Source organism: Polyergus mexicanus, unplaced genomic scaffold (genome assembly GCF_030449975.1).
Source record: "Polyergus mexicanus isolate NDT 795.1 unplaced genomic scaffold, iyPolMexi1.0 SCAF_3, whole genome shotgun sequence".
Taxonomy (NCBI): Eukaryota; Metazoa; Arthropoda; class Insecta; order Hymenoptera; family Formicidae; genus Polyergus; species Polyergus mexicanus.
In genome coordinates this window covers 169,895-197,753 of record NW_027223323.1, presented here as the reverse complement: position 1 = coordinate 197,753, position 27,859 = coordinate 169,895, and the positions used below count along the sequence as shown (strand labels likewise).

Sequence of the window (27,859 nt, the reverse complement as noted above, 5' to 3'; positions counted from 1 at the left end):
AATCACGCTGCATAGCGCAAAATTTTTCAATTACACAGTGACGATGTTGGAACTATTGTGAAATTTCTTCATAACTATCGGCAGTTTAAAACTCACATATCTGTCATAATGTGCGTCTCGTGCATTCGTATAACTACTGCAACTACTTGTTCGCGTGTTTGCCGAAGGAAAAGCGCAAGAAAGCGAGGCGAGGCATTTATGTTTTCTCGCTTGAGAAACACGACGTACCTAACGCTCTCGTTACATATTATATCGCACAGAAAGGTACGAATGTACGCTAACGCGGACAATAATCTGGGAGTTGGTGGAGCAAGCGTTGAACCCGGAAAATTAAGAAGAGTAACGTTACGTTTTTTTTTTTCCTCGTCAACCTGATCTTTTACAACGTTATGTTAAAACTAGTCTGCGAACAGGAACTAAAACGTTAAAATCCCGGAAGACGCGAAACGAGATAAAATATTTTTATCATAGATGTATTCCCAGGCGAAGAGCTAACTGATATTTTTATTTGAAAATATGAAAGACCTTCTAAAATGCTATTGATTTAAGAAAGTTTATCTCTCTTTGATTTTGATCTCCTGTGCGAATAAATTATTATTATTATTATTTTTTTTTCTTAATAAAGAAATAAGAGATAAATATTTCTTTTCGTATTATCAATAATTATTTCATTTGTCTCGATCGATGATTTTAATATCGCTTATTAAAAAATGAAATATACTACAATATATTTGAGAATATTAAGAAACAGGCATAAACTAGTTTGTCTTATGTTCATACATACTATACTATTATATTTATTATAGAATTTATCATCACGTGAAATCTTAATGATTTATTATAGAAATTACTTGTCTCTTTATTGATTTATAAAATACTCAAGCGATGATCAGGTTGTTGCGGTAGACTATGAGAGCCATCAGCGTATATTGTTTTTGTTCAACCGGGCAACTGATCAAACGTGATCTAGTTACGAGCTTCGTGATGAACGCAATCATCATTATCGTTCCATCGTGCATTATGCAAGGTTACCTCGGCAGTATTATCCACGGTGATAGGTCATGTTGCTTGATGCATCGAACATCACGGGCGAGTGAATCCGCTATCGCGTACACGCGCCCGTAGCGACATCGAAATATTATTAATGGAAAATTCTTTTGTTCTCAGTAGCACACAGCTCTTTCTCTCTTTTCCTGTCTCCTCTAACTGTCTCTGTCTTCTTGTCCTCTCGCAATTATTTCCAAATTTAATAATTGTAATAAGAAAACGAAGCTATTTATTGAAGAATTTTGATCTCTCTCAGGTTTACTACGTGCTTGATCGATTAATAGAAAATTTATTGTTGAATTAATATTTTTAATTAATTTTTATTGAAGAGGTAGAATATGTGCAAAATTGCCGTATCATTTCATGAAAATTGTGTCTTACATATACAAGGATAGGAAAGAAAAAACTTGAAATAAGAGGTAAATATCCCTTAGGAATGAAAAGAAAATGCTAACTCAACATGATCAGTAAATCATAAATAATCGTTAAAAAAGAAAGCAGAAAGAAAAATCTTGTTAAACAATTCCTTTATCAATTCAAAATTTACTTCAAATTCTTAGCACAGATGTCACGATTAATTAATGTTATCTCTGAAGTTTGCAATATAGGCCAGTGACAACATAAAAAATTACTGAGCTTGCAGTATAATTAATCGATTTCCTCCGTATCCTTGAACATGACGAGTGCATCTGTTTACTATTGTATATACATATATGTTTACATGCCCAGTTACATATGTACTGTATAGACTGTATGTACGCGCATACTCTTTGTATATACATATATATATCCATTTCTCAGTTTCAGATAAGAGCAAGAAACCGGAATCGAGGCAATTTGTCGGATTGGTGATCGGCATCCTGACGACCGTAATTGTGATGCTACTCGCAGCTATCATGTTCATTTTTTATCGGAACCGTAGGCTTAAGGCTGCTCTCGCACCGTCGACTTTTTACGATCAACAGGGTGATCTCAAGGTAATCATAAAGATAAAGCTACTACATAATCTGTACATTGTATCATATACATATCTTAATTTATTATTAAGCCTATCAAAGTAAATACATATAGAGAGAGATCTCCAGATTTATTGTAAGAAAATTATTTTTTGCATTATTATATAAAATACATTATCTAGAGTATAAACTCATAAACTGAGATTATTTTATAACAAGAGAAGTGGCATCGCATTTTTCTTTTTAATTACTTAGACATTGAAGGATCTTATCGCTATATTTTATAATAGATAAATGTATATATAACAAATAAAAAAGATTTTTCTAAATTATTGCCTTACAAGGTCATTTTTATTGTTACTTAAAAATAATTTTGAGAGGAATGCAGAATATATAAAATATATATATATATGATACACTACTCTATATATAAAAAAACGATTCTATTTTTCAAATAGCGTGTCATTGAGTAAAAGGACGAAAATTGGAAGTAGTCAAAGAATCAAACGCTGAACGGCACGTCGTGCTACGATGCATTATCTCGACGCTTTCAATTTGGTAAATGACAACCAATTTCTGTTCTTCGGTCGCGATTTTTCTTTACACGTTTCCCGACCTGGTTTAACACCGGAAATTCTCGCCTCTGGCTCTAATAAATCCAACAAGCGCATCTATTTACTTTACACTTCCAGGTTACTTTACGACGCTTTTGAGCAATCGCGTAAAACAGCTTATATCTATCTACCTATTACGTACATCGGTTTAGATACGAGCGCGCATAACTAAAGGAGAAAATGCGACGGTCAAATATTTTCTTTAAGGCTGAGGCGCAAACGAGATCGCGTTAGGACGATTAAAGGGATGCTCCGAGATTGTTCGTTTCACGCTCTTATCCGTGATTATTATTTTCTTTTTCTTTTTTTTTCCACGATTGTCGGGCATGCTCAACAACCGTGGAGTTTACATATTGGATTATACTAGAATTAATTATTTTGCATGATGATAACAATAATTACGTCCTTAGAAAAACCAATACGATAATAAAAGATAAAGCGGCTTGATTATAGCGATAAATAAATAGCACATATGATAATCATTTAATTCTATCCCACTGTAATACGATGCGTGGAATGAATAAAAATAAAAAATACATCTTGCGACGATATTTTTCACTGACGTCGCATTCCGCCGTAATGTTCTTCTGCTGAAAACGGTTTTCCGGCGAAAGAGACGTTTCAGTCTCGCACCTCGTTCTAACGCGGAATGTCCAACTTTGTCGCAAATTCCACTCCGACTCGTGTCCTACAGTACAACAAGAATTATTAACGTCGCGTTTACCGCCCTCGTCGGTGGACAGTTTATACGACTTTCGCGATGTACGATCTATAACATTAAAACCCATCTCTTTATCTATGTACACGATAGTGTAATTCATTCTCGAAAACAAATTTATATTGTGTATAAGAAAAAAATTAATTAATTAATTAATTAATTAATTAACAACCAATTTTCTTACGATCAAGATAACAATGTTTGCAAGAAAGAAACGTTAAAGAGAGAAAAAAGGACGAACGAAGCGTAGCTTTCAGTGCTTGATTAGCCCGCTGTTATCTAACAATAAGTATGAAATCAGACCAACGATTTGTGATGGTCGGTGCAAGATAACAGAGTAAGAGGCGAAGATTCTACACGAAGGAATGTCTATAGATAAAAAGTACTGTCCGTGGAAGAGGCGAGAAAGTAAGGATGAGGAATAAAACGTTAGGGTAGAATTGAGCGTGTTACGCAAAAAGTTAATACTTGGGCTAAATCGAGGGAGGAAAGTGAGGCGGACCGAAAAAAGAAAGAGAATCCTGAGAACTTGGCGTATGTTTACCAAGCCACTGTTGTTCTAACCGGATTAATAGCAAAGTGAAGTTTGTTCGTAGAAATGGACAGCTCCGGTGCTTTCTCATCCTTTTTCGCGGAATATAGCGCGCAAGACAGTAATTAACGACTTGCTGAACGATGAGAAATAATGAGTGCCAGGCAGTTGAGCTTGCAAACCCTCGAAGCTTTCCTAACTTAACTATTTGCACTGGGCGAAGACGACTGGAGAAACGTACCGGAGCGGCAGTCGACGATTAATAACGACGTTAACAATCTATCGAAATAAATTGAAGACTCGCAGCGGCGACATTAGCTATCATGAACTAATTAGTCACACTCGGTCACATTTCGATTCATTAGTAATGATAAATAAAGCGAAAGAAAATTACAGGAATCGAGAAGTGTTGTCGAACAAATCTATCTTTCATTATTACTAAAGTTCTCGCATAAAATAATAATTTATCTCAATCGAATTTGCGATACACGAATACAGAAATAATAAGAATATTCGCGCACGTTCAGTAATGATGTGCGCGCACTGTAGAATTAACTAAGCACGTGAAATAATCTCTGGTTATCAATAAATATGGAGGAGCATGAAAGTGCTGAGAGAGGCACGTTTATAATATTTTTCATCCGCCTAGCGAGAAGCTTGAACGGACGCGCACGAAATCATCATCCCGCTTTACCATACATCATTCCAAGGTATTCTTCGACAACCCAATATCGTCCACGGCTAAGTTTTTACCAACCATCCAGCAAGTGCACGGATAGTCGAGCTGACTCCACTTAATTAAAAGAGCTGCCGGGATGACCCGTATTGCGACGTCGTCGTCGAGAGGAAGGGACGTGCGTTATCTTCGTCGCTAAGCGTCATATACACTCCAAACGCCTCCTTCCTCCTCTTCTTCTTCATCATCCTCGTCGGCTCTCCTTCTTTCCTTGTCCCGCTTCACGTTCCCAGCATTAGCCGCCACCTGCTACTTGTCCCGTCTTGAAGCTGCGCGAGTCATCTCCTTTCCCCTCCTCGGTGAAATGACCTCATTGCCCCTCGTGTAACCTGCGACTCACGTCGACTTTCCAGAATGCCAGAGTATGTCTGCCAAGTAGAAACCGCTGTCAATTTATCGAGCAACGCGAGTCGCAAAAAGAACAACATTCTCGCTCGTCCTCGCGTATATATACACCTGACTCAATCCGACAATATGGCTGAAACATCCACGGTTGCTCAACCACATTGGAAACGTCGACATTTTTCTCCGAGAGCTTTCTTTGCTAATGGGCGTTTCTGTGACTGCTATTAATTAAATAGTCGGCAATTTATTTTAGCGCCTCATTAATTAAATATTGTATTGTATATTATCGTCTGTACCAGCACATTTAATTAATTAATCTTTCTATGACTGCAGAGAATATAACTTATTAATCATTGCAGCGTTATCGTTATTATCGATCGCGAATAATTTTGTGCTGGAAAATTGTGCCATTCTTTACGCGGCGTATCTTTATTTTTTTTTTTTTTTTATTCATCAAGTTCGAATGCAATTTAGCTGCTAAAGCTGATCTTTCGTCTTTTTTTTTTTTTTATCCGAAATAGACTCTTCATAGCCGGGGAGACGCAAGACGTTGATGATTTATCCAGCATCATGGACCGCGAAAGCTAAACTTTGTTTCGCGGACGACATTATATCGATCCGTCTGATCCCATTTACCGCGGGTATGAAGGAAGAACGAATCTCTCTCTCTCTCTCTCTCTCTCTGTTTTTTGACTCGACAGCTCCATCGGTCTGCTTTAAAATATTGAAGGGAAACTCCGTGGGATAGTATATCGCTTAAAGCTGCGCGAAGTGTTGTGCTTTTTTTTTTTGCCTCTTATTCCAGGATTTACGATGCAGCAAATTCTTGTTCCAGATTTCATTGCGTGAGATTATTCAATTTACATAAGCATCCATCCGCGCGTTACAGGTCAAGCTATTCTTCGACGATTAGTGAATTAAATACACATATGACACAGATAAAAATATGATAACAATATATATATTATGTCATATGACTTTCCTGTATAATAATATCTTTATTGTATATTATTATCTCTTTCTCTCTCTCTCTCTCCCTCTCGAAAAAAAAAATAAATAAATAAATATCTTTATTAAATATTCATTAAAAATAGAATAACAACTCTAATGCATTTAATATCGATTTCTACAAATTCGTGAAAATATTGTAACATCATAAAGATAAAATGTCGAATTATTTACGATCAGTGCGTTGCGATAAATAATCCCGTTGACGACATTGCCTTAAGAGTATGTACGCGAATCGTATGCATTACGGCAATTGTACCGGATAAACACATGCGCGCGTAATTTTATCCGATAATTTATTATTATCGAATATATATGATGCATTCTCTGACGCAGCTCTGTTAACGCGCATTCATGCGTAACTTTATTTGCGTGGAAGGAGCACGATGAACGGGGTTGGTGGAGAGGGGACCCCATACAAAAGTGAGTGGTAATGCGATTATATCGGTTTTAGCACGGGGAGGGGTGGGGTGGGGTGGGGGGGAGGGGATACCAGAGACAGTCGAGCGAAAACAGATTATTTTAATTTAAAACAACAAACTCTCTGATTTTCGTGTCCTGTAATCTTAACCGCAAGTTCGATATGTCGTGTATTGTATTGGGACGACTCGATAGTATGAGAACTAATATTTGTCGGAAAAGTGGGACGACATTTTTGAAATCATCGAGAGAAACGGGGAGCTTTGCTAGGTAAAAATTTCAGAATTACCACATGCATTTATTTTAGAAATATAAAAGGAGCATTGCTAGTTAAAATGAAAGAACTTTAGATATATATTAATTATATAAGATCTCTCTCCGAGGAGCACAACATTTTGCAATAACGGAATATGCCAAAGTTAGAAAAAAGACTGGATCGCATTAATTGCAAGCGGGTCGCTGCCGTGAAAAATTAATAAAAAAAAATATGAAACAAGTGAAACGCGCAAGAGACACTTTGGGACAGAGTTGGGAAACGTGAGAACAGCTGGACGGATCGCGCAACCTCTCCGGCAAAAGTGGCAAAGATGTACTCATGGTAATGAAAATGGCAAAAAGCACTCCGGTGCTAATTAATGGAGGATCGTTTTGTGCTCGAAATCTTCTCTCTGGCACTTTAGGGATTTCGTCGAGTAACCCGTTTCACGATTTCGATTCTCGTTCTACGTCTCCGTGGCCCAGCGCGTGTCCTTTCGTATTACTGTTTCCGGCGGCTGCATTAACGAATTATTTAACATTTTTCTCGAATTACTATACGCATACAAATGCACGTAGAACAAATAATAATATTGTACAAATAGCGAGCACAGCACTCACCGCGCGCGTTACATATAAATATATAAATATTACATATAAAATGTATCACGCGCGCATCGCAAAATTTCAACATACTCGTTTTACGCATGTGTGTTTCTCTCTTTTTGCGTGATAAAATTGCGCGCTCATTAATCGAGTATACATCGCGCAAATCGTACGTATACGATGACCAAGAGAGCAAGATACCTCGCTTGAAATTAGATTTCACGTCCTATGTCTATTCCACAAATTGACGAGAAACGGTGCGGGTGTATAAATTACCAATAATCCACTCAATTTATAAATGCACCTTTAATTCAGCCGCCTCGTTAAAAGATTACTCGGTACGCTATCGTTTGCCGATCTCGTAATCGCGGTTGAATTCGATACGCGATTAGTATGCGGGCAAACACGCAATATCTCTGAACAAATACACCGCTTCGATAAATCTCGCGGAACGCGCATGTGCGCGTGTTGGCTATATATATATATCTTTCTCTCTATCTATAACGGCAATAATTTATTTCGCCAGGCGATATTCTGTTCAGAATACCAAACTTGAGAAAAAAGATATCAAAGCGATCTCTCTTTTGGCGTCAGACAATACCAAACGACTGATACGCTGATAAAAGTATTCTACGGCCGATCAAACGTGTCCGGATTTACGAAGAGGGTCACAGGATACATGGATTTAGCACGTGGCTCCTTTTCCACGGTCGATTGATATACCGCGCGAGAAAGGAAAAGATGCTGGATTATTTAGCGATTCACCGATATGAAGAAATATTCCTTCTATGAAATCATTAACGTCGGTAAAAATCTTTCTCTTTCCAAGTTTCAAAAACGTCAAACAAATGATGATCTCATTAACGGCATTATTAAAGGAACGCGAAAGAAGATTTTCATCAAACGCGCGCGCGTTAAATATGCAGCTCATACTTGTAAAAATATTACAGCCATGAACTCTGTAAAACTTATTATCTTAAGGTTGTTTAAAGTTTAAACTGGATAATATAAAAAAAGGCAATGAATAAGTGCGATAGCGCGAGGTGTTTATTTTTAAAACTTTATTTTCTATCGTTAAAATTATAATCGAGTTATTTCAGCTTGTTTTATATATCGTCGACTTGTTTTAATGCCCTTCCACAACTTCATATATTAATAAATTCTTAACAATCATCCATCTCTCACACATCTCATCTGCCTCGTCGGATATATGTATGACGTACGTTCTCATAGTCAAGATTTCACGCTAGACCGGCGATATGAAAATAAACTTTCATCTCAATAATAAATGTCAAGAGTCGCGCAACAACTCTCAATCATGCAATTAGAACGCTGATTTGTTACAATCAAGCATCGATCTAAATCGACCGTCCCATTAATAAATTTAAGCCGGAAACATGTTTTATTGCATCATGAATCGACTATTTGCGCCGACGATAAACACAGCCGCACAAATTAAATATCATCTCTCGGGTAACAATAATACTTCCATAAACCATCATCGCGCGCAATCGAGACAGTTTCGGCATCCGATCAACGAGAACGAGATGTTCGACATGAATTAAATGCCCGAGCATAAGGGCACGGGAAGTCGCGGCAGGACTTTAGATAGCCCTAACGGAGAAAGAAATGTTAGATGGGTAAGGCCAATGGGACGGGAAGCGGATTCTCGTACTAGAAACGCGAGCGATCGGGAAAGATAGAAGATGCGGGGATGACGCGAGGCAGTGTGTGTGTGTGTGTGTGTGTGTGTGTGTGTGTGTGTGTGTGTGTGTGTGTGTGTGTATGTAGGTAGGTAATGTACGTCGTCGAGACAGTGTAAAAGAGGGCTGGAGAGTGGTGAGATTCGCGTAGAATCCCGATGGCTAAGTGGTTATCTTATCTTAACGGCCGCGTCGCGCAGCATCTCACTCGTCTGGCACCCTCTAACGTACCCTAAACGGAAATTAACACCCAACCCTAAGCGAGTCAGCCTCGACACCCACGCCCCGGCGGCGTGGTCGCAAAAATCAATGGATATTATATCGCCATTCACGCACACAAGCATGTACGAGATTCTCATCGCGAGCCTCTTATCGACTGCGCGAAAGAGAGCGCCGAGAGGAGACGAACGTTCTCTCTCTTGATATCGGGGGGACATCCTGGATTGTTTGTTATAATAAAACTGCTAATTTCCTGAGGTGGCATGTCGGACTCAATCGTCCGGTAGTCCAGAGACGGTCCTCGTACGGTTTGCGTAACCGAGATAAAGTCGTCGAGAGAAAGTGACTCGAGATAAGAGCTTTACGGGTGAACACCGGCACGATTTCACATCGTGTTTCAGACGAAAAAGCCACGAATCCCGTTAATGGAGAAACGCGAAGGGCGCAGCTATATCATGGTGTGAAAAATATTTTACCGTTTTTCACGATTTTTATTGTAAATATATTTATTAAATATTTATAAAATATTTGTTTATTAAATATCCAAATTTAATATGACGTATTTCCGCCAGAATTGTTCGAGATCTCGTTTTCACTCGCAAATTTGTCTATTTCATATTATATTAATGTAACTATAGATACCTGGAATATATTTGTATAATATTCAAATCGAAATTATTTTGAAAATTATTTTGGTATTGAGACAAATTTATAGAACCTTGCGAATGTCAAGGGAATCATTTTCTCTGTGTGTCGATGATAAAAATATAAGTTTATACCCTCTTTCACACCTATTTATTATTCGATGTGTTTACTATACGATATGTATCGCGAGTGCCGTAAAATAAAATTCTGCGATCGGCTATTGCCAATATACATCAGTAGGCCAACAGATACATAGTATATTCGCTCTGCTTCAGCAATATCGAATACAACAATAATCAGAACGCGCGCAACCTCTTGGGAATCCCTGTCCCCCTTTCGCTAGTTATGAATATTCTGAGGAGAGAGCAAGAGCTCAGCAGGGAAAGAGGATAGAGAAAATAGGAGAGGGGACAGAGAAGGAGGGTTATTAACCGACAATATATCGCTTTTGCCACGCGATATACCCGGCGTGTGCATAAATGTCAGGTGCATTAACGATAACGCTCGATATTCGGCCGCAGGTCTCCGTGCCGGAGGAGGGTGAGGACAAGGGACCAATTTGCCCTCCACTTCCAGCGCAGTATCAACCAGCCGCCTACAGCACTACGACGCCGCAATTGCACAAAACCGTCACGGATTACACCGGTTGGTACCAACATTAAAAGATGCTCTAACAATAACTATTTCTTTGTCCGCGTCTTCGCAATTCGGCCGGATTATAATTGTTAAAGTACACACGTCGCGTCTATCTAGAAAGTCTATTGTGCACTTGTTCAATTGTCGATGGAGATGCTTAAGAGGAAATCGATGAATCCCATCGTTGAACTTGAAAACTTCTTTCCACCGTTTCAACTTTTACAACTTGTTCCGCAATTTTATCGGTATTCGATATATTTGGTGTTTATTATTATATATTTTTTTTTCTGTATTTACTTTTAATGATTGGTGCGATCTGTCAAATATTATTAATTGATAAATTCTGATCGAAGTCGATTCATAATCTTGAAAGGGCGATAATATTAAACGTCAATTTGCATATCGGTTATGCTCCATTTCACCGAAGACGTTTTCACTTCCGTATCCGTCGACTTCGACACGGATAGTTTCGCGTTATCGCGGGAATTCTAACGGGCTGTCCCGAGTGACGGTCAAGCCGAGGTTCGAATCTCTGTGCTTCTGGTTTCACCGCGGCTGCACGACGTAGTTGGAATAGTCGACAAACTATTTCGTTGCTTCCCGTAGTTGGCACAGCTTGCTGGACAGAACTGGCCAACCACAGTCTGCAGAGAAACCGTTTGCCGCGACCTTGTTCAATCGAATTAGATCGGGATCTTTGATCAATTAACCGAAGCAACAGCGCACCGCCGCTCATTGACGGATTGAATTACATTTTTCAATTCTGCAAATGTCACAACTGTTGCACGACTAAGTCTCTATGCGATACCTATAACAATAATACTGTAATAAATTGGAATAGAGAGACATTCTCTCTCTTTCTCTTCTCGTCGCCTGCAAGTTTGCAAAGGTACTTTATTCGCTGCAGTTGGCTCACGAGTTTCGCGGCACTTCTCGGAGTCTCGTTAAAAAATGGTAACGATCTCCTGAGACTTTGAAACTCGATGCGAACGAATAAAAAGACGGGTGGCAATTTTTCTCGACGACGGCCAGCGCCGTGATTATATTTTTAACTTTGAATTTCTCGATTCTCTTCAACTTTGCCGCTCGGACAGGGATCAGCGAGGTGCAGCCGATTATTCCCCTCCTGCTTAACTCAACGATCAATCTTGCCAGGCCAATTCCGGCGGTCCAAGAATATCCGCCTAACCCGCCACCCATACCACCACCCCCGGAAAAGTATTACGCCAGTACGGAGATCTGTAAGGTGAGTCGCAAAAATGTACGGTAGACATGCGATCACGGGTCGATTAAGTCTTCCTGTAACATTAATGCCGGGTACTTCGAAACGCGAAACTGTGTCAAACGCCGTCTCGTGACCGTTGGATCTCCGTCACGATCGTCGAGAGGGAGGCAACCTTGTAAAACCGGCCACTGGGGGGGCTCATGTAAATCGCGAGGTTAATTCGAATATTATACAGCTTGACTTTTCAATTCTCGCTCTGTATGCCAATCTAAACGTACGGCGCGATGTTTTTGCCAGGACGATAAAGCGCAATGTAAAATCGTTACAGAAATATTGTTGATATTATACGCATTGAATTATTTTTCATAGAAGTTACTTACGAAACATACATAATTTGTGAATTTTTTTTTTTTTTTTTTTAGACATTGAAATTTTTCTTTAAAAAGACCACGATATATAACGAATTACTGCATAAAATATATTGTATTTCGATGATGTGTACTATTGTATCGATTCCGATCTAATGTCGTTTTCAACAATACTTGTTTACTCCGCACAACGCAACGATGCAAAATACTTTATCCTGTGAATTATGAGGATTAATGACCGAAAAACGACGGAAACAACGAGGCATTATCAATCATAACTATCGCGAAGAAAACGTCTTTCGTGGGCATACACAAATTATAGAGCGATAATGTGTAAAGGGAGTAGTTATTGATTACAGTAGTTTCATGAGGCGGGCACATATTTTTGTTTGATTACACTATCAGGTCCGATCAATTTATAGGAACACAAAATATTGCGAAACAGATATATCTCTCGCTCGCGTGATTACATTTCATATTATTTTACTATTATTATAGCATGTTTACAATGCGGACATATTTTTCATTCCTACACATATTAATCTAGATATATTTCGCCAATGTTGAGCACGAAGCTTTATGTACCTTATAAAGCACGTAATCGAATATTGATCTTGTCTCGATTTAACTTTATCTTTAATTTAATCTTTTTGAAGTATTCTTTTGAGAGATAACGAAAAGATATTTATTTTTATTTATTTTATGTGGCAATATTTTTTTCGATAGATTTTATATTTTTAAAAATATTTGCTTTGAATGTCAAACTCGTTGACGTTATAGTAATCGACGAAAAATGATGATCATTTACAATTCGCGTGCTTATATCGCAGAGTCCTTTACCACCACTGCCACCCTCGCCCACACCGAGTACACCACCCCCAATGAGCGCGAAAGCCTCTAGCAGTGTGACTAGTTATAGTCCGGATATGCTCACAGAAGAAGAAGACGAAATACCCGAGTGTATCCTCGATTTTCCGCGAGATAAACTCAACATCGTTGAAAATCTCGGCTGCGGATACTTCGGCGAAGTTCATCTCTGCGAAGTCGACAGGTTTCCTGGATATGATGAGTTCTTTAGGAATACTTCCAGCGATTTGGTTGTCGTTAAATCCTTGAAACCAGGCTCTTCCGATGCTCTCAGGTAAGTAATCATTTTCTTAATTGAATTTTATAAGTTTCATCACAGAGTAACAATAATCATTATTTTAAAAGTTTTTAATGCGCGTGTGTATGTGTGCGTAAAGTATTGTTATTTTTATATTATGAGAAATTATATTATTTTTCATAAATATTTTATTCTTGCATCACAAATAACTTATTAATAAATAGTAGTAATAATTAATACGACATTATATGATAGAGTATTTTTATATAATATTTTATATAATTTTTTATATAATTTTTCACGCTTATTATACATTCTATATATCATTAGTAATATAATAATAGATTCCGCCCATCGACTAATTTTAATCACTTTAAACCGCTATAGTGAATAAAAGTAAAAAACGAAAGCGCACACAGTACATGTAGATTCAAGGATAAAAAATTATTCCAATAGATTATAGAACGTCGCGTTTAACGGCGAAATTCAATAAGCGGCACAAAGTGATTCCGAATGTAATGACACGCGCATTAAGTTGATGCAACCGGATAATGGGAAAGAAGCTTTAAGCGATCGATGATTGACACGTAATCGAATAGCTCGTCTCCATTCGCGTCAATAATTTTTCATGAAGCAACGCGAATTTTATGTGTCTTTAGAAAATTGAAAACGCAAAAATTTCCCTAATCAAACCGTCTTTTCTCTACAACATGCAATTTACCGATATGTAATATTCGTCAATAAATAATTTTATTTACTGAAACGCTGAATATTATTTATTCGAACGGTATTAACGCAATTTTCGATATCCCACGTATGTGTATCCTCGCTTAAATCCACAATTATAACCTACTTGACGAATCAGCGCGTATATATGGTACTGTGCGTACTTTATCCCAGCTTTTTTCAGAGGAACATTTGAAAATCAATGATCACTAATTACAGCAACATCGCGCGCGCGTAATGTTTTTATTGAACAATATTTATGTGCGTGTGTGAGAAAAAAAAATTTAATAATTATATAATGAATATATATAAAGTGTAATAATTATAAAAATATTACAGATTGTTGTAAAATATTGCGATACACGTTATACGTAATTTTACACGTAATATTAATTCGTTTTATTTTGAGAGACATATTTGTTTTTATAAGATCTATTTAGAAAGAATATAGAATTCCAATCCCTACGTACGGACGAAGGCTCTCGCAACTCGACCGTCAGTAAATAAAAGACTCTTTTTTTTTATTACATTGGCGATGCCGCTATAGTAACGTTTTATTCTACGGACGATTCCGATTTTCACTCGCGGAATAGGCCGATTGAGATGGAAACAGGCGGCGAAGCGTATCGTACCGGATTCGCCGACCCCCGACGACGCGTTGTCGTCCCAGTAGCGAAAGGATGATCCCCGTAGACAGGATCACGGATGGCATTGTCTACAAAACACATTTCGCCGACTGGGAAAAGCCCGCGGAACTCGTGTCGTCGCGAAAAGCGGATGCAACTCATGTTAGAGCGCAATCGTCCTCGGTCTTTATCCTTTTCTACATCCGTCCGTCTGCCGGCTACGACATTCCGGAAAAGTCTGTCAATCCAACTGTCCTGATAAATTTTCTTGATTCTATTTCGTTTGCTTACAATTGAATTTTTCGATGCAACAAGACGTCCATCTTGATATTTTCAATTGAATGATTTAATATTATATATATGCGCGTATTTTGTAAATATAAAATAATTCTACAGCTTAATGTCTTTTTCGAAAATTAATATTAATTTATATAAAATTATATCCCCTGATTCGCCAATATTTTTTATAAATATATATATATATATATAAAATATATATTTTATAAATAGGTAATTTGTGTTTTTTTATATAAACATATTATACTCGTTGCAAATATGCGTTCGAAATATAGAGAAATTTTAATAAAAAAAAATATAAATTCCTAAATTAATAATTGCACAAATATCATGAATTCTTTTGTTCCATAATGTTTACTTACTCATTTATTCGAAATGATAAATTAATATCATTAACCGCAATGAATATAAAACATTTTCCTTTTAATGTTTCACGAACCGGCCATTTTACGAGTATCAAAAAGTCAGAAAAATATAAATACGTAGATTCCAATTTTAATACAATTTCGAACCCTTATCAATCGTTATATAAAACATTTTATTTATTTATCTATTATTATACACCTAGCGAAATAGTCACGTCATACTTTCGTCTTTATGTTCGTACAATCTTGTGTCTTTTTTTTTCTTTGCATCACTTTTCTCCGTTCTTTGTTCCTCGCAAGTAGGCAAACTCTCGAGAAGCAAGTGAACGATACCAGAACGGAATAGCTGCATTACTTTCGACACACATGCACACACGCATATATTATATACTCATAGCTTTAGTACCGCTATGCACTTATAAAGATATTACATACTTTTGGACGCTCCGTGTGTTTTCCAGGATAGAATTTCAACAGGAAGCAAAGAGGCTAGTGCGACTCGTCGATCGAAATGTCGCGCGGCTACTTGGTGCCAGCCTCGAGGATGATCCCATGTGTATCGTATTGGAAAACGGCGAGTACGGGGATTTAAATCAATACCTGCAGAGTCACATCGCCGAGACATCGAATTTACACATGGCTAAAACGCTCAGGTAAACGATAAAGACGATATTTTTTTAACTTTTTAATTTTTTCGCATTAATTAATTAATATTATTAATTCTTAAACGCGATGATTTTCGATGATATACTCTATGTGTTATTTTCATATAACGATTGCCGAAATATCGATGATCACAGTAACATTGTACTTTAAATGTTAACGTATATTTCATCATCGAGAACACACCATAACAGTCCTCGGTTGTCCATAAATACGTACCATAATACGTTTTTGAGAGATCGTTGGGGAATTCGATTCACACGCGACCAGAGCTATATAACGAAAAATGTATATGTATCGCGGGTACGATCGTTATTCGAGTAATTAACATAATTTAATGTGAGCACAAATTTGATATTGTGGTATGGAATAATTTGTAACACTGGTACCATCGCATCATTTTAAAAGCGATATATTGTATTATCAATGTCCGCTTTAACGCACACTGCCAATTGGCATTACAACACTCGAAGTAAATATCATTCAAAATTGATATTATACAATTATGCAATTATCATTGTGACATAAAATCAATGAACCATATTTCGATATGTCCTAAATTTTACTTTGAAAACGTTCCCGTATTTTCGATTAAGTTGTAGTGCTCATTATATCACCTTCAATAAATTATTGATAATAAATCCACTTTAATCATTAACAACGCGAGTTCGCATTAATGGACTAAACTGATTAAGCAAATAAAAATTTATCAAGGAGCTTACGTTTGATAATAATTATAAAGTCTCTTTATCGAGAGATTTCTAACGAGGTGTTGCTAATATACAGCATCGCAGAATGATTATATTGTTCGTTGCCATAAATTAATATTAAAATGAACGATGAAAGCATTCGAGCAGCGCCACAATAGGCGTCCCGGTCGAACGCGATCGTGCAAATTTTTGTTTTATTCTGTCGCCACGAGAAGAACGTCAGTTCCAATCACGTCCGGAGGGCGCGTGAAAACGCGCGATTGCCAGGACTATGCGGAAAGTACTCGAAATACGAGAAATCGGCTGAAAATGAGAGGTGAGCGACGGAGAGGATCATCGTTGCTCGTGACAGGTGTCGGCGGAGCGTGTTTTCCCGCGCGTTTTCAGCTTTCGCGCGAGATGAAGCAGCCGCCGGAGATATCGCTTTGTTCCCATCGAGTGCCGTGGAAAACATCGATGCGCGGGATATTCAATAATTCGCGTATACGCAATGCGAATAGAATATTCCACAATCACAGTCGTGAGCGCACGATAGTTCATTATATATATTTTCTATTTTATAATATTTATCCCGTATACTTTTTATGTCATCGCGAATTTATTTTTTGCTTTTTCAATAATACTTGACATCGTTACGATGCGAAACAGCTGCCGTTAATCGAGATATCATATATATATATATATACATTTTGCCGCGTATATAATTTTTAAAAAGATCCTTAATGCTAAAATCGCTCGCGCGAATCACCCGCATCCATGCGATTTAATCGCGCGCGGTCCTCGAATGCCGGCGCATTTGAATAACTTGCGTTTAACAGCCACATCTGGGGCAATATTCCTAAAGTGGTTAATTAAATTGTCGACATATGTACTATGCTGTTCATAAACGAAGTCGTTCTCATTTATTTTTACGAGTCGTCTTTTAATTACGGCCAGTATGTCGCGCGAATGAATCTAATACAATATTTAGGATGGACAGAATAGTCGAGTCTTTTACCCCGAATCGCATTTCGCCCAATGCTTGCAAATGAAGCTTTAAGATTCTTTAAGAATTTTTACAGCGCGATATTAGATGTCAAACAGCGTTAATAATTCGTGTATTTTCAGTAACTATATTATATTAGAGAATTAAATATTTAGATAGGAAATTAATTTATTCAATTAATATCTCATTATCAGGTCATACGAAAGTTGGATATTTTTGCTAAGAAAAAATTCATTCCAAAATAATGTCATTAATATTAACATTGCGAAGTATATTTATATGAGACATACTGTGTTTTTGAATAAATTATTACATTGTCATATTACGATAATGGACGTTTTTATTTAATACGGTGAACATAGATAAAAATATTGATATGTCAATCGACCGAATATAGACTTTTCTTATAACCATTTTATACATCATTTCTCGTTTAGCATGTATGATGTACACGTTCATGTCGTAATAACGTTAAACGTAGAAGGACGGCACGCTATCATCAAAACGACTGCTATCGATGTATCTCTCGTAGAAATACCAATAGTAAAAACGTATCTACGTACCTACATACGTTTTCAGCGAACGCTTAATCGTAAGTAACGCGTACGCTTGTCGCACTTTGTTCAATTTTTAAATTCAATTACCAAAAAAATAGAAATAATGTGAAAACAAATTTTTGAAAGTAAAACAATTTTTGTAATTTTTCGCAAATGTTTGGCAAGTGAAAAATAAAGCTAACTAATATGGGCAAAGTCGGCATTTCTCAAATTACGAAAGGCAATACGTGCTTTCATATATGAAACTTCGACAAGTTCAATTCGAAGCGTTAAATTTTTACTTTGTAAAATAGTTTAAGCGCAACGGAAACATTTTATCTTATTTGCATTAAAAATGTCATTCGACTATCACGGTCGTACTTGAGTTAGCACGGTTGAGCGTTCGCCGTTTGTGGCGTTACCGCTACAAACGCCTCGTCTATGTACATTGAAGAGAGTTTCTACGAGTAAACTTCACGACATATAACCGACCTGTTCTTCGTGTTGCAGTTTCGGCACATTGGTTTACATGGCCACGCAAATAGCATCCGGTATGAAGTATCTTGAGGAAATGGACTTCGTGCATCGGGACCTCGCCACGAGGTAAGCTTACGTTGTTTCCCATAAGTTGCTTCGAGCGTTTGCTCATTAATGAGCCATTTGTTGCCATATTATGGGTTCGCGCTGTTTCGTAAGCAAAACTAAACGCACGTACAGCAGAGAGAAACCCGTCAATCTTCTCCGCGAGAATATATGAGAGCGCGTATCCTGAGAATAAAACGATAAATATTTCTGACAACTTTTCTTTATTTTAATGCTGCCGCCATAATTATACTAAAGGCAATGTTTATAAAAATTTTGATTAAAACTGCATAAAAGGTAATACACCTCCGATTTTATCGCCACTTAAATATGTTGTAGGGGAGGTTCTCCTGAGTAATTCCCCGCGAGAAATACGGCATTGATTTAGAAGATATAACAAATTAAAGTTTTACAGTTTTAATGTTTTTTCTCGGGTATTATAAAATAATATTAGAAGAAGTGAAGTTTGTGTACGTTGTATCTTTTGTAGAGCAGACAAAGTTTGTTTACATTTACGGGATAGATACACGATCATATTTTGTCAATAATATGTTTCACCTATTTCTCGCGTTAGTTAACAGCTTTCAACATATAACTATATTATTATGAGTCTTGTCTTGATAAATATCATTTATTAAATGCATGAGAGGGAGAGGGGTCCCGACCTCTAGGGTTTTTTTCAATAAAAAAATATAAACTATGCAGCATACTTTAATGCCAAATTTAATTTCTTATATCTTCTAAAACAATGCCCCTATTTATTTCTTGCGGGAAATTACTCACAATCCGAAGAACTTTCCCTACAATATAATTAAGTAGCGATAAAATCGAAGGTGTGTTACTTTTTATAGTTTTAAAATTTTTCCTTTTTTTAGATACAATTAGATAAAATATCGAAAAATTAAAAGAACTTAAGATACTTTTGTGAAGTAATTGTAAAATGACGTAACACCAAAATGTCCAATACATTCGATTTTGTAGCATAGCTCTCGCACAGTTTTTGTGTTTTGGGAATTCATTAAATTTCGTTGATCTTAAATTCCAAAAAGAGCCTTTTCATCTCTGTCTGCAGCGTTTCACAATGATCGCTGGACGAAATCGTTTCACGCATCAAACAAACAACCAAACAAACAAATGCATATTCTATTCGGTCTTTCTGTAAGCGTACGAAAGCGTGCCTTCAGGCATTACGATGGGATTGCTTTATTACAATGATCGATTGTTTTATCTCCCTTTTCCAGTATCTCTATATACCTAACGATTTTGCTCTGCCCCCTAAACCGTGCTTTTCCAGCCTGTGCGCGATTTGGAAACTCTTGAACCGACGACGCCGGCAGCGCGGCACGACAACCAATATCGTAGAGATATTAAAAGCGAGGGAATGGAGGGATAGAAAGAGGCCGGAGGGGTTTGAGTCACGTGTTCGAATTATTAACTCTAATCGTGAACCTTAATTATCATGCCCCTTGGCGCGATCGTTGTCGCGACAGCAGCGAGGGTACAAGAAGCCAGGCAAAAGAGGGTGAAATTCATACGTGATTTACAGAAAAGTATAATGTTATTTGATATTTGTATCTATAATGCAGCTGAAAAAAATTTACTTGTCGCTTTAGCAAAAAAAAAAAAAGTCTACGAGCAATGCTTTCACGGTGCCAGAAGTAGAAAAACTTGTCGACAAATCTGACAGAGTTTGCAGATGTTGACAACGGGTGCGAAAATACCCATCGGGTCGCGTGAAATAAAAGCGTCGCTACTAAACCATCCCCGCGTCAGTGAGCCATTACCCTTTTACCATGAAACGCGATAAACGGTGAGGTTTACGCGCAAATCAGCGCGAAACTTTGAACGGGACCGTCATTTTCCGTCGTGCTCGCAACTATCCTAACACATGCACGAGCTGCTTAAACGCGAGCTTGCAAACTGCAAGATACGATCTCGCGCGTCAATCATATAGTCGCGACACTCCGTTCGTTAATTATTCTTTACCTGTCATAATTGTTGAAAAAAATGTCACTTGCGCCAATTAAATTTCGTCTCTTTGTTATGTGATATTTTATAAAAAGAGTTTTTCTTTCTTTTTCTTTCTCTTTTTTTTTTATTTCATAAACTATTTTGTAATTAATCTATTTCGATACAAATTACATGAGATAGTATACGTATATTTTTTTATAACACATAGATTTTTTTATATTGATAGAAATAAATTAAAGAGACTGTTTTTTATGAATGTATAAAAGAAAAATCATAGACTGAAAAACCAGCGTCATGCTTTAGTTATGCTCGTATGATACATATTTCGATAAATTCTGTTTGTTTTTGATATGACTGTCGCGTGCAGAATATAAAAATAAAAGGCGCGCCCAAACACATATTCATTTAGCCGTATGTACACGATACAAACCGATAGAATGTTGCAGCTGTACAGTTGGCAGCGATCTCATGGCCATCGATAATAAAAGAATGAAAGTGTTAATTTAATCGAAAAATAATTCTATTGTTTTTCATCTCTTCAAAATTCGCGGGATGGAATATATTTCGGAATACATATTACGCAACGAAAGAGAAAAAAAAGGGCTTCGCCAGAAATTACAAGAGAGGAATATTTTCGAATATTTTTCAGGAATTGTATAGTGTGTCGCGGATGTACCATTAAGGTATCCGATTTAGGCAGTGGACGAAGCGTATATGCGGCGGATTACTTCCGTGTCGATGGACGTCCTCCATTACCGATTCGATGGATGGCATGGGAATCAATGCTAATGGTGAGTGGGTACGCAATGAACGTTTACTGTATATTTAAGCGTTACATATTTTAATCATCCATTCACTCCATTTCCCTCCTTAATATTTTCTCTCTTCGGAGTATCGGGAAATTTAACGCCTTGCGCGGTACAAATCTCCGTGCGCGATTTTACCGGAAACTCTCGATTTAGGCGAGCGAACGCGCTTCAGCGCCTCAATAAAGATCGCCGATGCGAAAAGAGTCGGATAGAATTATAGGTGAAAAATAGAGGATATGTATCAAATTGGCGCCAACGACTTTCTCTCGTTCGCAAACGAGCGAAATAGAAAAGAGGGGGAGGGGGAAGGGAGAGACGAAACAAGAACGCGTCGGGTCGTTTTTGATTTCGCTCCACGCGTGAGTTGGACGTATCGTTTCGACGAACTACGTATCCACGCGATAAAATCCCATTTCTCTCGGATGTGTACCTTTTTTTTTTTTTTTTTTCTTCATTATTTATCACGCCGAGAAGTAAAGTTCTAGTCACTGTTACGCATCATGCACTGCCGCAAGTCACGATTAATTTTTCGCTGTCCATCATAAATACGTATCACGATCACTGTAGCGCGAAGGAACATCTTTCATAAATTTGTAGATGCGAGAAAAGTAACGGTTTGCAAAGATACATGTCAATTACGGTTCATCAAAGATCTTTATCGTCGTCTTATACAACTAATCGTAAATTGCAAGTCGCTTTTTTTCATTTTAAAATTCAAAATTGCTTCAAAATCTGACGTAATGGGACAATTTGAACAGCGGCATTATTTTTTTTTTTTTTTTTGGCCGAAAATCTATAAGAAACACCTACTCTGGATTAAAATAATTCGAGAAAAATTTTTTCACAGATCGACAAAAAAAGATTTGTCGCAGGCTGGCGAAAAATATTTTTGACAGAATTTAAAATAATTTTAAAATCTGACGTGATGGTGCAATTTGGACAGCGGCATTGTTTTTGTGGCCGAGAATCTATAAGAAACACCTAACTCTGATTAGAGTTAATTGACAAAATTTTTTTTTTATTCGCCTGTGTTATAGGAAATTTATAGGAAATAAACTTCTTTCTCAAGTTGAAATTCAATATATTAAGAAAGACATAGAATTTATTATCGCGAAACGATAATTAAGTTTCACATTTTATTCAATGTAATTTTGCGAACTTTTAATTTCTCAATTGTCACGACCGGTATAAAACTGTCGATCCGCGAAACCGCTCGATATCAATGTCGATAGAACCGTCTGCGGTCACGTTGGTATTAGCGAATTGAGCTTACCCATCGCAGCGCACGATACGCGTCATTGAACTATAAAAGTACCGGACAAAATATGCGATACGCGTTTGAAAATTCATTTTCGATGTTGAGCGGCTTTTTCGGCTTAACCGCTCGACAATACAAACACAATCGTTCCGTTTGTCGTCGAGTACAGCTAGTTTTCGCTGGTGTTACAAGAGATGACGATGGAAGATATTCGCGTTTACTCTTCGCAAAAATTCGGAAAAATATATATGCCAATACGAAAATCTTGGCGAAAGAAAAATGCGAATTTTTTTCCATTGAGAGTATTACGCGGCCGTATCGTGTCAATGGAATATGTCAACGCTATGGTCAGACCGTGCAGCAAACAAATGATAAAAGCGCTTTTACGCAAGCTACAATTTTATAGAAATAAATATTAATTTGACGAATCGAAGATTACGTAAAGATTAAAGATTTATGCAGATTCAAAAAGATTTTAACTGAACAATTTAACTGAACAGTGATTCTTGGTAAAAAAAGATCCTTATTATATATATGTAATATTCAATCTTTCATTTAAATATGCAAAGATAAAATGACAGGTGAATATATAAACTCGACTATTTAATATTGCAAAAGTTCAAAAATAAATATTTCTATGCAATGATTATGCAAAGTTTATAAAGATTTAATGAATGTAATTTAATACAGCACTTTTTAAAGATTATAAAATTATTATTATCTTTTCATATATTATATTAATTTAAATTCGACTGAATACGCGCTTTGCAATTGAAAATATTTTTTTTTAAATATTGGAAAATTAATTATATATGTTAAAAATACAAATTTAATTTTAGTCTTTGTAAATTAAATGTATAGAAAGATATATTAACGCTCTATTTTTTATTGTCATTTATGGAAATCGTGTATGAATTGAAACTGTATAATGGCAAATTAATATCAAAATAATAATTTCGACGAAACAGAAATGACGATGGGAAATATAATATCAAATAGCTAGTTTTGGCATCGTCGTTTCAAACTAACTGCGCCATTAATGTTTCATTATTGTCTATCATTTAGCCAGTCTTCGCCATTGCATCGCGCTAATGAAACGACCTCGTTTCTACGCGCGAAATGCCGCTTCAAGAATTATCCGGGATTAGCGTCAGTTTAATGGTTTCATGTCGATCGTATCAAAATCGACTTGCAATCGTGAAGATCACTCTCCATAGGAAAAATCAATGCATCATACAAAGCCAATCGTGTATGGTTTAAATTAAAAAAAAAAAAAAAAAAAAGAAATTATTTACGATTTTTTCGGAACATTTAAATATGGAAATGTATTGAATAACATCTTTACAAAAGAAGGACACGCTCGTACTTTGTGCTCCAATATACGCATTTGATTAACAACGATACTTTATTATGTACTATTTCATTTCTTTCGCAGATCGTTATTTATCTTTATATAGCTATAATAATTTAAATTAACGTGGAAGCGTAATAATGTGCATACATGATTGTGTATCACACACACTTCATAAATAATTGAATCATGTCTTAAGGTCCTCCCGAGAATATGCGCTAACTAAATTCTCTGCACGCATGTGCAATTTTCTTAGCATACTACCAGTAACGTAATTTAAATACTAAAGTTAAAGTAATTTTATGTTAAGTACACAATAGTTTGATTTTAAAATCAATTTATATATATAAAATTGTGACGCTACTGTATGCGATTCCTTTTGATTATTATTTTGTCATTCCTCTTGTATTTCGATTTTTTTTACGATTTGATGGATAACTTAAAGTATTTTTTTCGCACTTTTTATTATTATATTTATAAGTAAATAATTATATTTTTTATAATTAACACATATGAAAAAATAATTTATCTAAGAGAAAGACATATGGGGTTGTATGATTGTATTTTATATCGATTTTAATTAGAGTCTGTAGTATAAAATGAAACTTTATCCTTGCCTGGCTTATCGTTGATATTTTATCATACAATTATTTTGCTTCGCGGATCACACGCATGCCAATGGGAGCGGAAGATACACAGTCATCAATGTGAGGAAAAGAGTAAAATTGTGTAACTGCTTTACGGCTTTCTGCGAAGCTTGGGCTTAACTGAGTTACGTCAGTTGAACTTTAGGAAACTCGAAGGCGCATACAGTTTCCATAAATTACTCCTTCGCGTTCAAGCTTTAGATTTCCATGCCAAGCAAGTATCGCTTTTAATCATTTTTGCGCTTTACCAGAATCAGATAACTTAACTTGAGTATATCACGAAAAGAATTTTATATATACATATATGAAATATATTTATATTGTAATGTGATGATATTTTTTAAATAATTAATTCTTATACACAGGGAGAGAAAGAGAGAGAGATGAAAGAAATATATACACTAGTGTACAATATGCAGAAAACTAGTGTCAAATAATTGCAACTCACTCTACAAAACTTAATTTTTTTTATAGGATAAACTTATTTAATTATATCAAAAGTACAATAAACTCTAAGTGCTCTTAAATTATGAATAATAAAAGCTACTGTAACAAACATGCAGCGCGCGTAACAAACGAGCCTCTGTGAACATTTCTTGGATGTGTTTACTTTGCATAGGGAAGGCACACATGCAAGGGCGACGTTTGGGCGTTTGCCGTCACGCTGTGGGAAATTCTGACGTTCGCGCGAGAGCAACCTTTCGAGGAATTTCCGGATCATCGAATAGTGGAGAACGCGACTTATTTTTATCAGGAGGATGAGCGAAAGGTAAGCGCACGCGGAATGATTCCTCGACATCTTTACCTCATTGTGTCCGATAATGTGTACTTAATGTAATGAGTACACTAAATATTTGATTTTTGCGTCGGGTGTATCGCCAAGCTTTCAGGGCCCTTTGAACGCCATTATTTATTCCGTCTTTCAGGCATTCGATTATCTCGCTCGATGGATTTTTGCAACCTTACCCCATTTTTTTTTTTCCCACGAAACTTCTTTCAAAAATAATCTCGGCATATTCAGTTTTTAAATGTAGGACAATTAACGTCGTCGAGAAAACGCTGTTTAGATGAACAAACACTCAGTGCTAAATAATATGTAATTGCAAAAGTAAGCCGCGAGTGTGTTTCTGTGAAAATGTCATAACTACTTGCCTAGTAATTCATTTAACGTAATAAATATTGCGTCGCGCTGGAGCCTCGTCGCGTTCATTTTCCCAACGTCGACAATGCTTCAAAATAACACGTACACTGTAAGAATTGTTATTGCTCTCTCTCGGTTTGCGCGGCTATAAATATTTATGATAAATTACACAAAATATTCTTTAAATTATGCTGTTCTCGTCTCGTTTATTTTTGTAACACCGTAGTAAATTATAACGAGTCGCATGATAATCTGTCCTCTATTCTGATGTAATGTGAAAATACCATTTTCATACTTAATACGTACTACACTGTAAAATTCAATTCGCGATGCATATATGTACATCACTGATGACGTTAGAATCGACTCGCTTATTTTGCGCAGATGATACTACCCCTGCCAAAGAACTGCCCTAAAGAGATTTACGACTTGATGCGCGAGTGCTGGCAAAGGAACGACATCGACCGGCCAAACTTCCGCGAGATCCATTTGTTTCTACAACGAAAAAATCTCGGATACAAATCCGGTGAGTCGAACGATACCTGATATAGAGAACTGGAAGGCTGGAACCTTATCCGGCTTTCTATGATCGGCGAGTTAAACGGCAATTGGTGGAACTGCCCCTCATCGACCAAGCTAGACCAAGTCAGACCAAGTTAGTATCTAGGGTGACGGTCCATAAATTGTCTGTAACGGACGTGTATCGGTCGTGACGGCCCGTGATCGTACGCGTCCACCGTGACGATGATCTAGATTCTAGATCCTCGACTATGATACCTATACGTTCAAGGAATGGACGTCGAAATTTACGAATTGATCGCGTCCGGAACTTTTCACGATTATCGCGATTATCAAATTTTTTTTTTTCGGCCGTCATTACTCATCGCTGTGAATTTAATCGACAATGTGAATCGCACAAATCATAATAGCACTTGTGTGCAAACTGCAAAGGGACGTTATCTGTATAAAAGTGAAAAAATATAAAAGTTGCATTTTTTAATGATTCCTTTGCAATCGAAGCTGCGGAATGGATCAATGAATAAATTGACATCCATCTTTACCGATGTACGTATTTATTTAACGATGCGTAAAGCTTGACAATCGCCGTAGAATTAATTTTGTATATACTTTTTTTTAAATCTTAAATATTATTTTTCAGATATATATATTATTGAACATATCCAATTTATATAATTATATTCATTTGAGTAACGTAATTTTATTATTACTCGACCTTCCGGCAATTGTCTTCGTGCATTTTCTCCTTCTCCTTTTTCTTCGGTTATATCGCCTGCAAAAGTTGCGTGTCGTTCAAACCGGGTAACCCCCTCGATAATGATACCGAGTATCTGCGGCAAACGTATCCACGCTTGTGCAATCGAAATGGATAGATTATGATTTTGATCCGCGCCATTCGATACGAAATGGAACGTTACTAGTGTCGGCAATACGCGGGGAGCACGTTCGATAAATCGCACATACGCTGCTCCGAAATTGATACTGTCAGCAAACAAGCTTATGATATTCCCGCCGTAACGGCACTCGCGTCACGTTCGGGATATACGTGGATCGTACTCGAAAATCGCGCCTTATACGTAACATTTCCACCGACGAATAACGATAGTCCATTCTAAACTCCGACTCACGAGAAAGAAAGAAAAAAAAAGCGGTTTCTTTATCCCGGGTCGGAGTCTTTGCGAGTTTCGCGTGGGATTACGTTATTCATTTTCGAGCCTTTTGTATGTCAGTTCCATAGACATGTTTACCAAGAGAAAATTTGTTTATCCAAATATACATATATATATATATATATATATATATATATATATATATATATATATATATATACGTATATACATATATACCGTTTATAATACAGTTGAGCGAGTTGTTGTTTTTAGTAAAGCAAAATCTATTGCGACTGAGTCGATTGTATAATATTGATCGATGTATTTTCGGTGACATTTGACATAAGTAATTTGTACTGCCAGATGGTTTTATTCCCAAAGCTATCGTTCGAGAAGACAAATTTAAAGACTAATTATCATTCATTC

General features: G+C 36.7%; 1 protein-coding gene across 7 annotated transcripts in view; it reads left to right on the top strand.

Annotated features, from left to right (window-relative positions):
- Ddr (discoidin domain-containing receptor 2) overlaps nucleotides 1-27,590 on the top strand; it is a 166,235-nt gene extending 138,645 nt beyond the window's left edge. For 4 of the 7 annotated variants that reach the window (XM_070292835.1, XM_070292833.1, XM_070292832.1 and 1 more), the window contains 9 exons: nucleotides 1,849-2,024; nucleotides 10,326-10,449; nucleotides 11,535-11,686; nucleotides 12,864-13,174; nucleotides 15,614-15,805; nucleotides 18,557-18,649; nucleotides 21,249-21,390; nucleotides 25,284-25,433; nucleotides 26,190-27,590. In XM_070292835.1, the coding sequence (XP_070148936.1) occupies nucleotides 1,849-2,024; nucleotides 10,326-10,449; nucleotides 11,535-11,686; nucleotides 12,864-13,174; nucleotides 15,614-15,805; nucleotides 18,557-18,649; nucleotides 21,249-21,390; nucleotides 25,284-25,433; nucleotides 26,190-26,351 (1,502 nt within the window). In that variant the 3' untranslated portion in view covers nucleotides 26,352-27,590. Of the gene's footprint in view, nucleotides 1-1,848; nucleotides 2,025-10,325; nucleotides 10,450-11,534; nucleotides 11,687-12,863; nucleotides 13,175-15,613; nucleotides 15,806-18,556; nucleotides 18,650-19,922; nucleotides 20,167-21,248; nucleotides 21,399-25,283; nucleotides 25,434-26,189 lie in introns of those variants that run through there. The other 3 variants (XM_070292836.1, XM_070292837.1, XM_070292838.1) reach the window with 3 other exon arrangements.
- The last annotated feature ends 269 nt before the right edge of the window (nucleotides 27,591-27,859 follow it).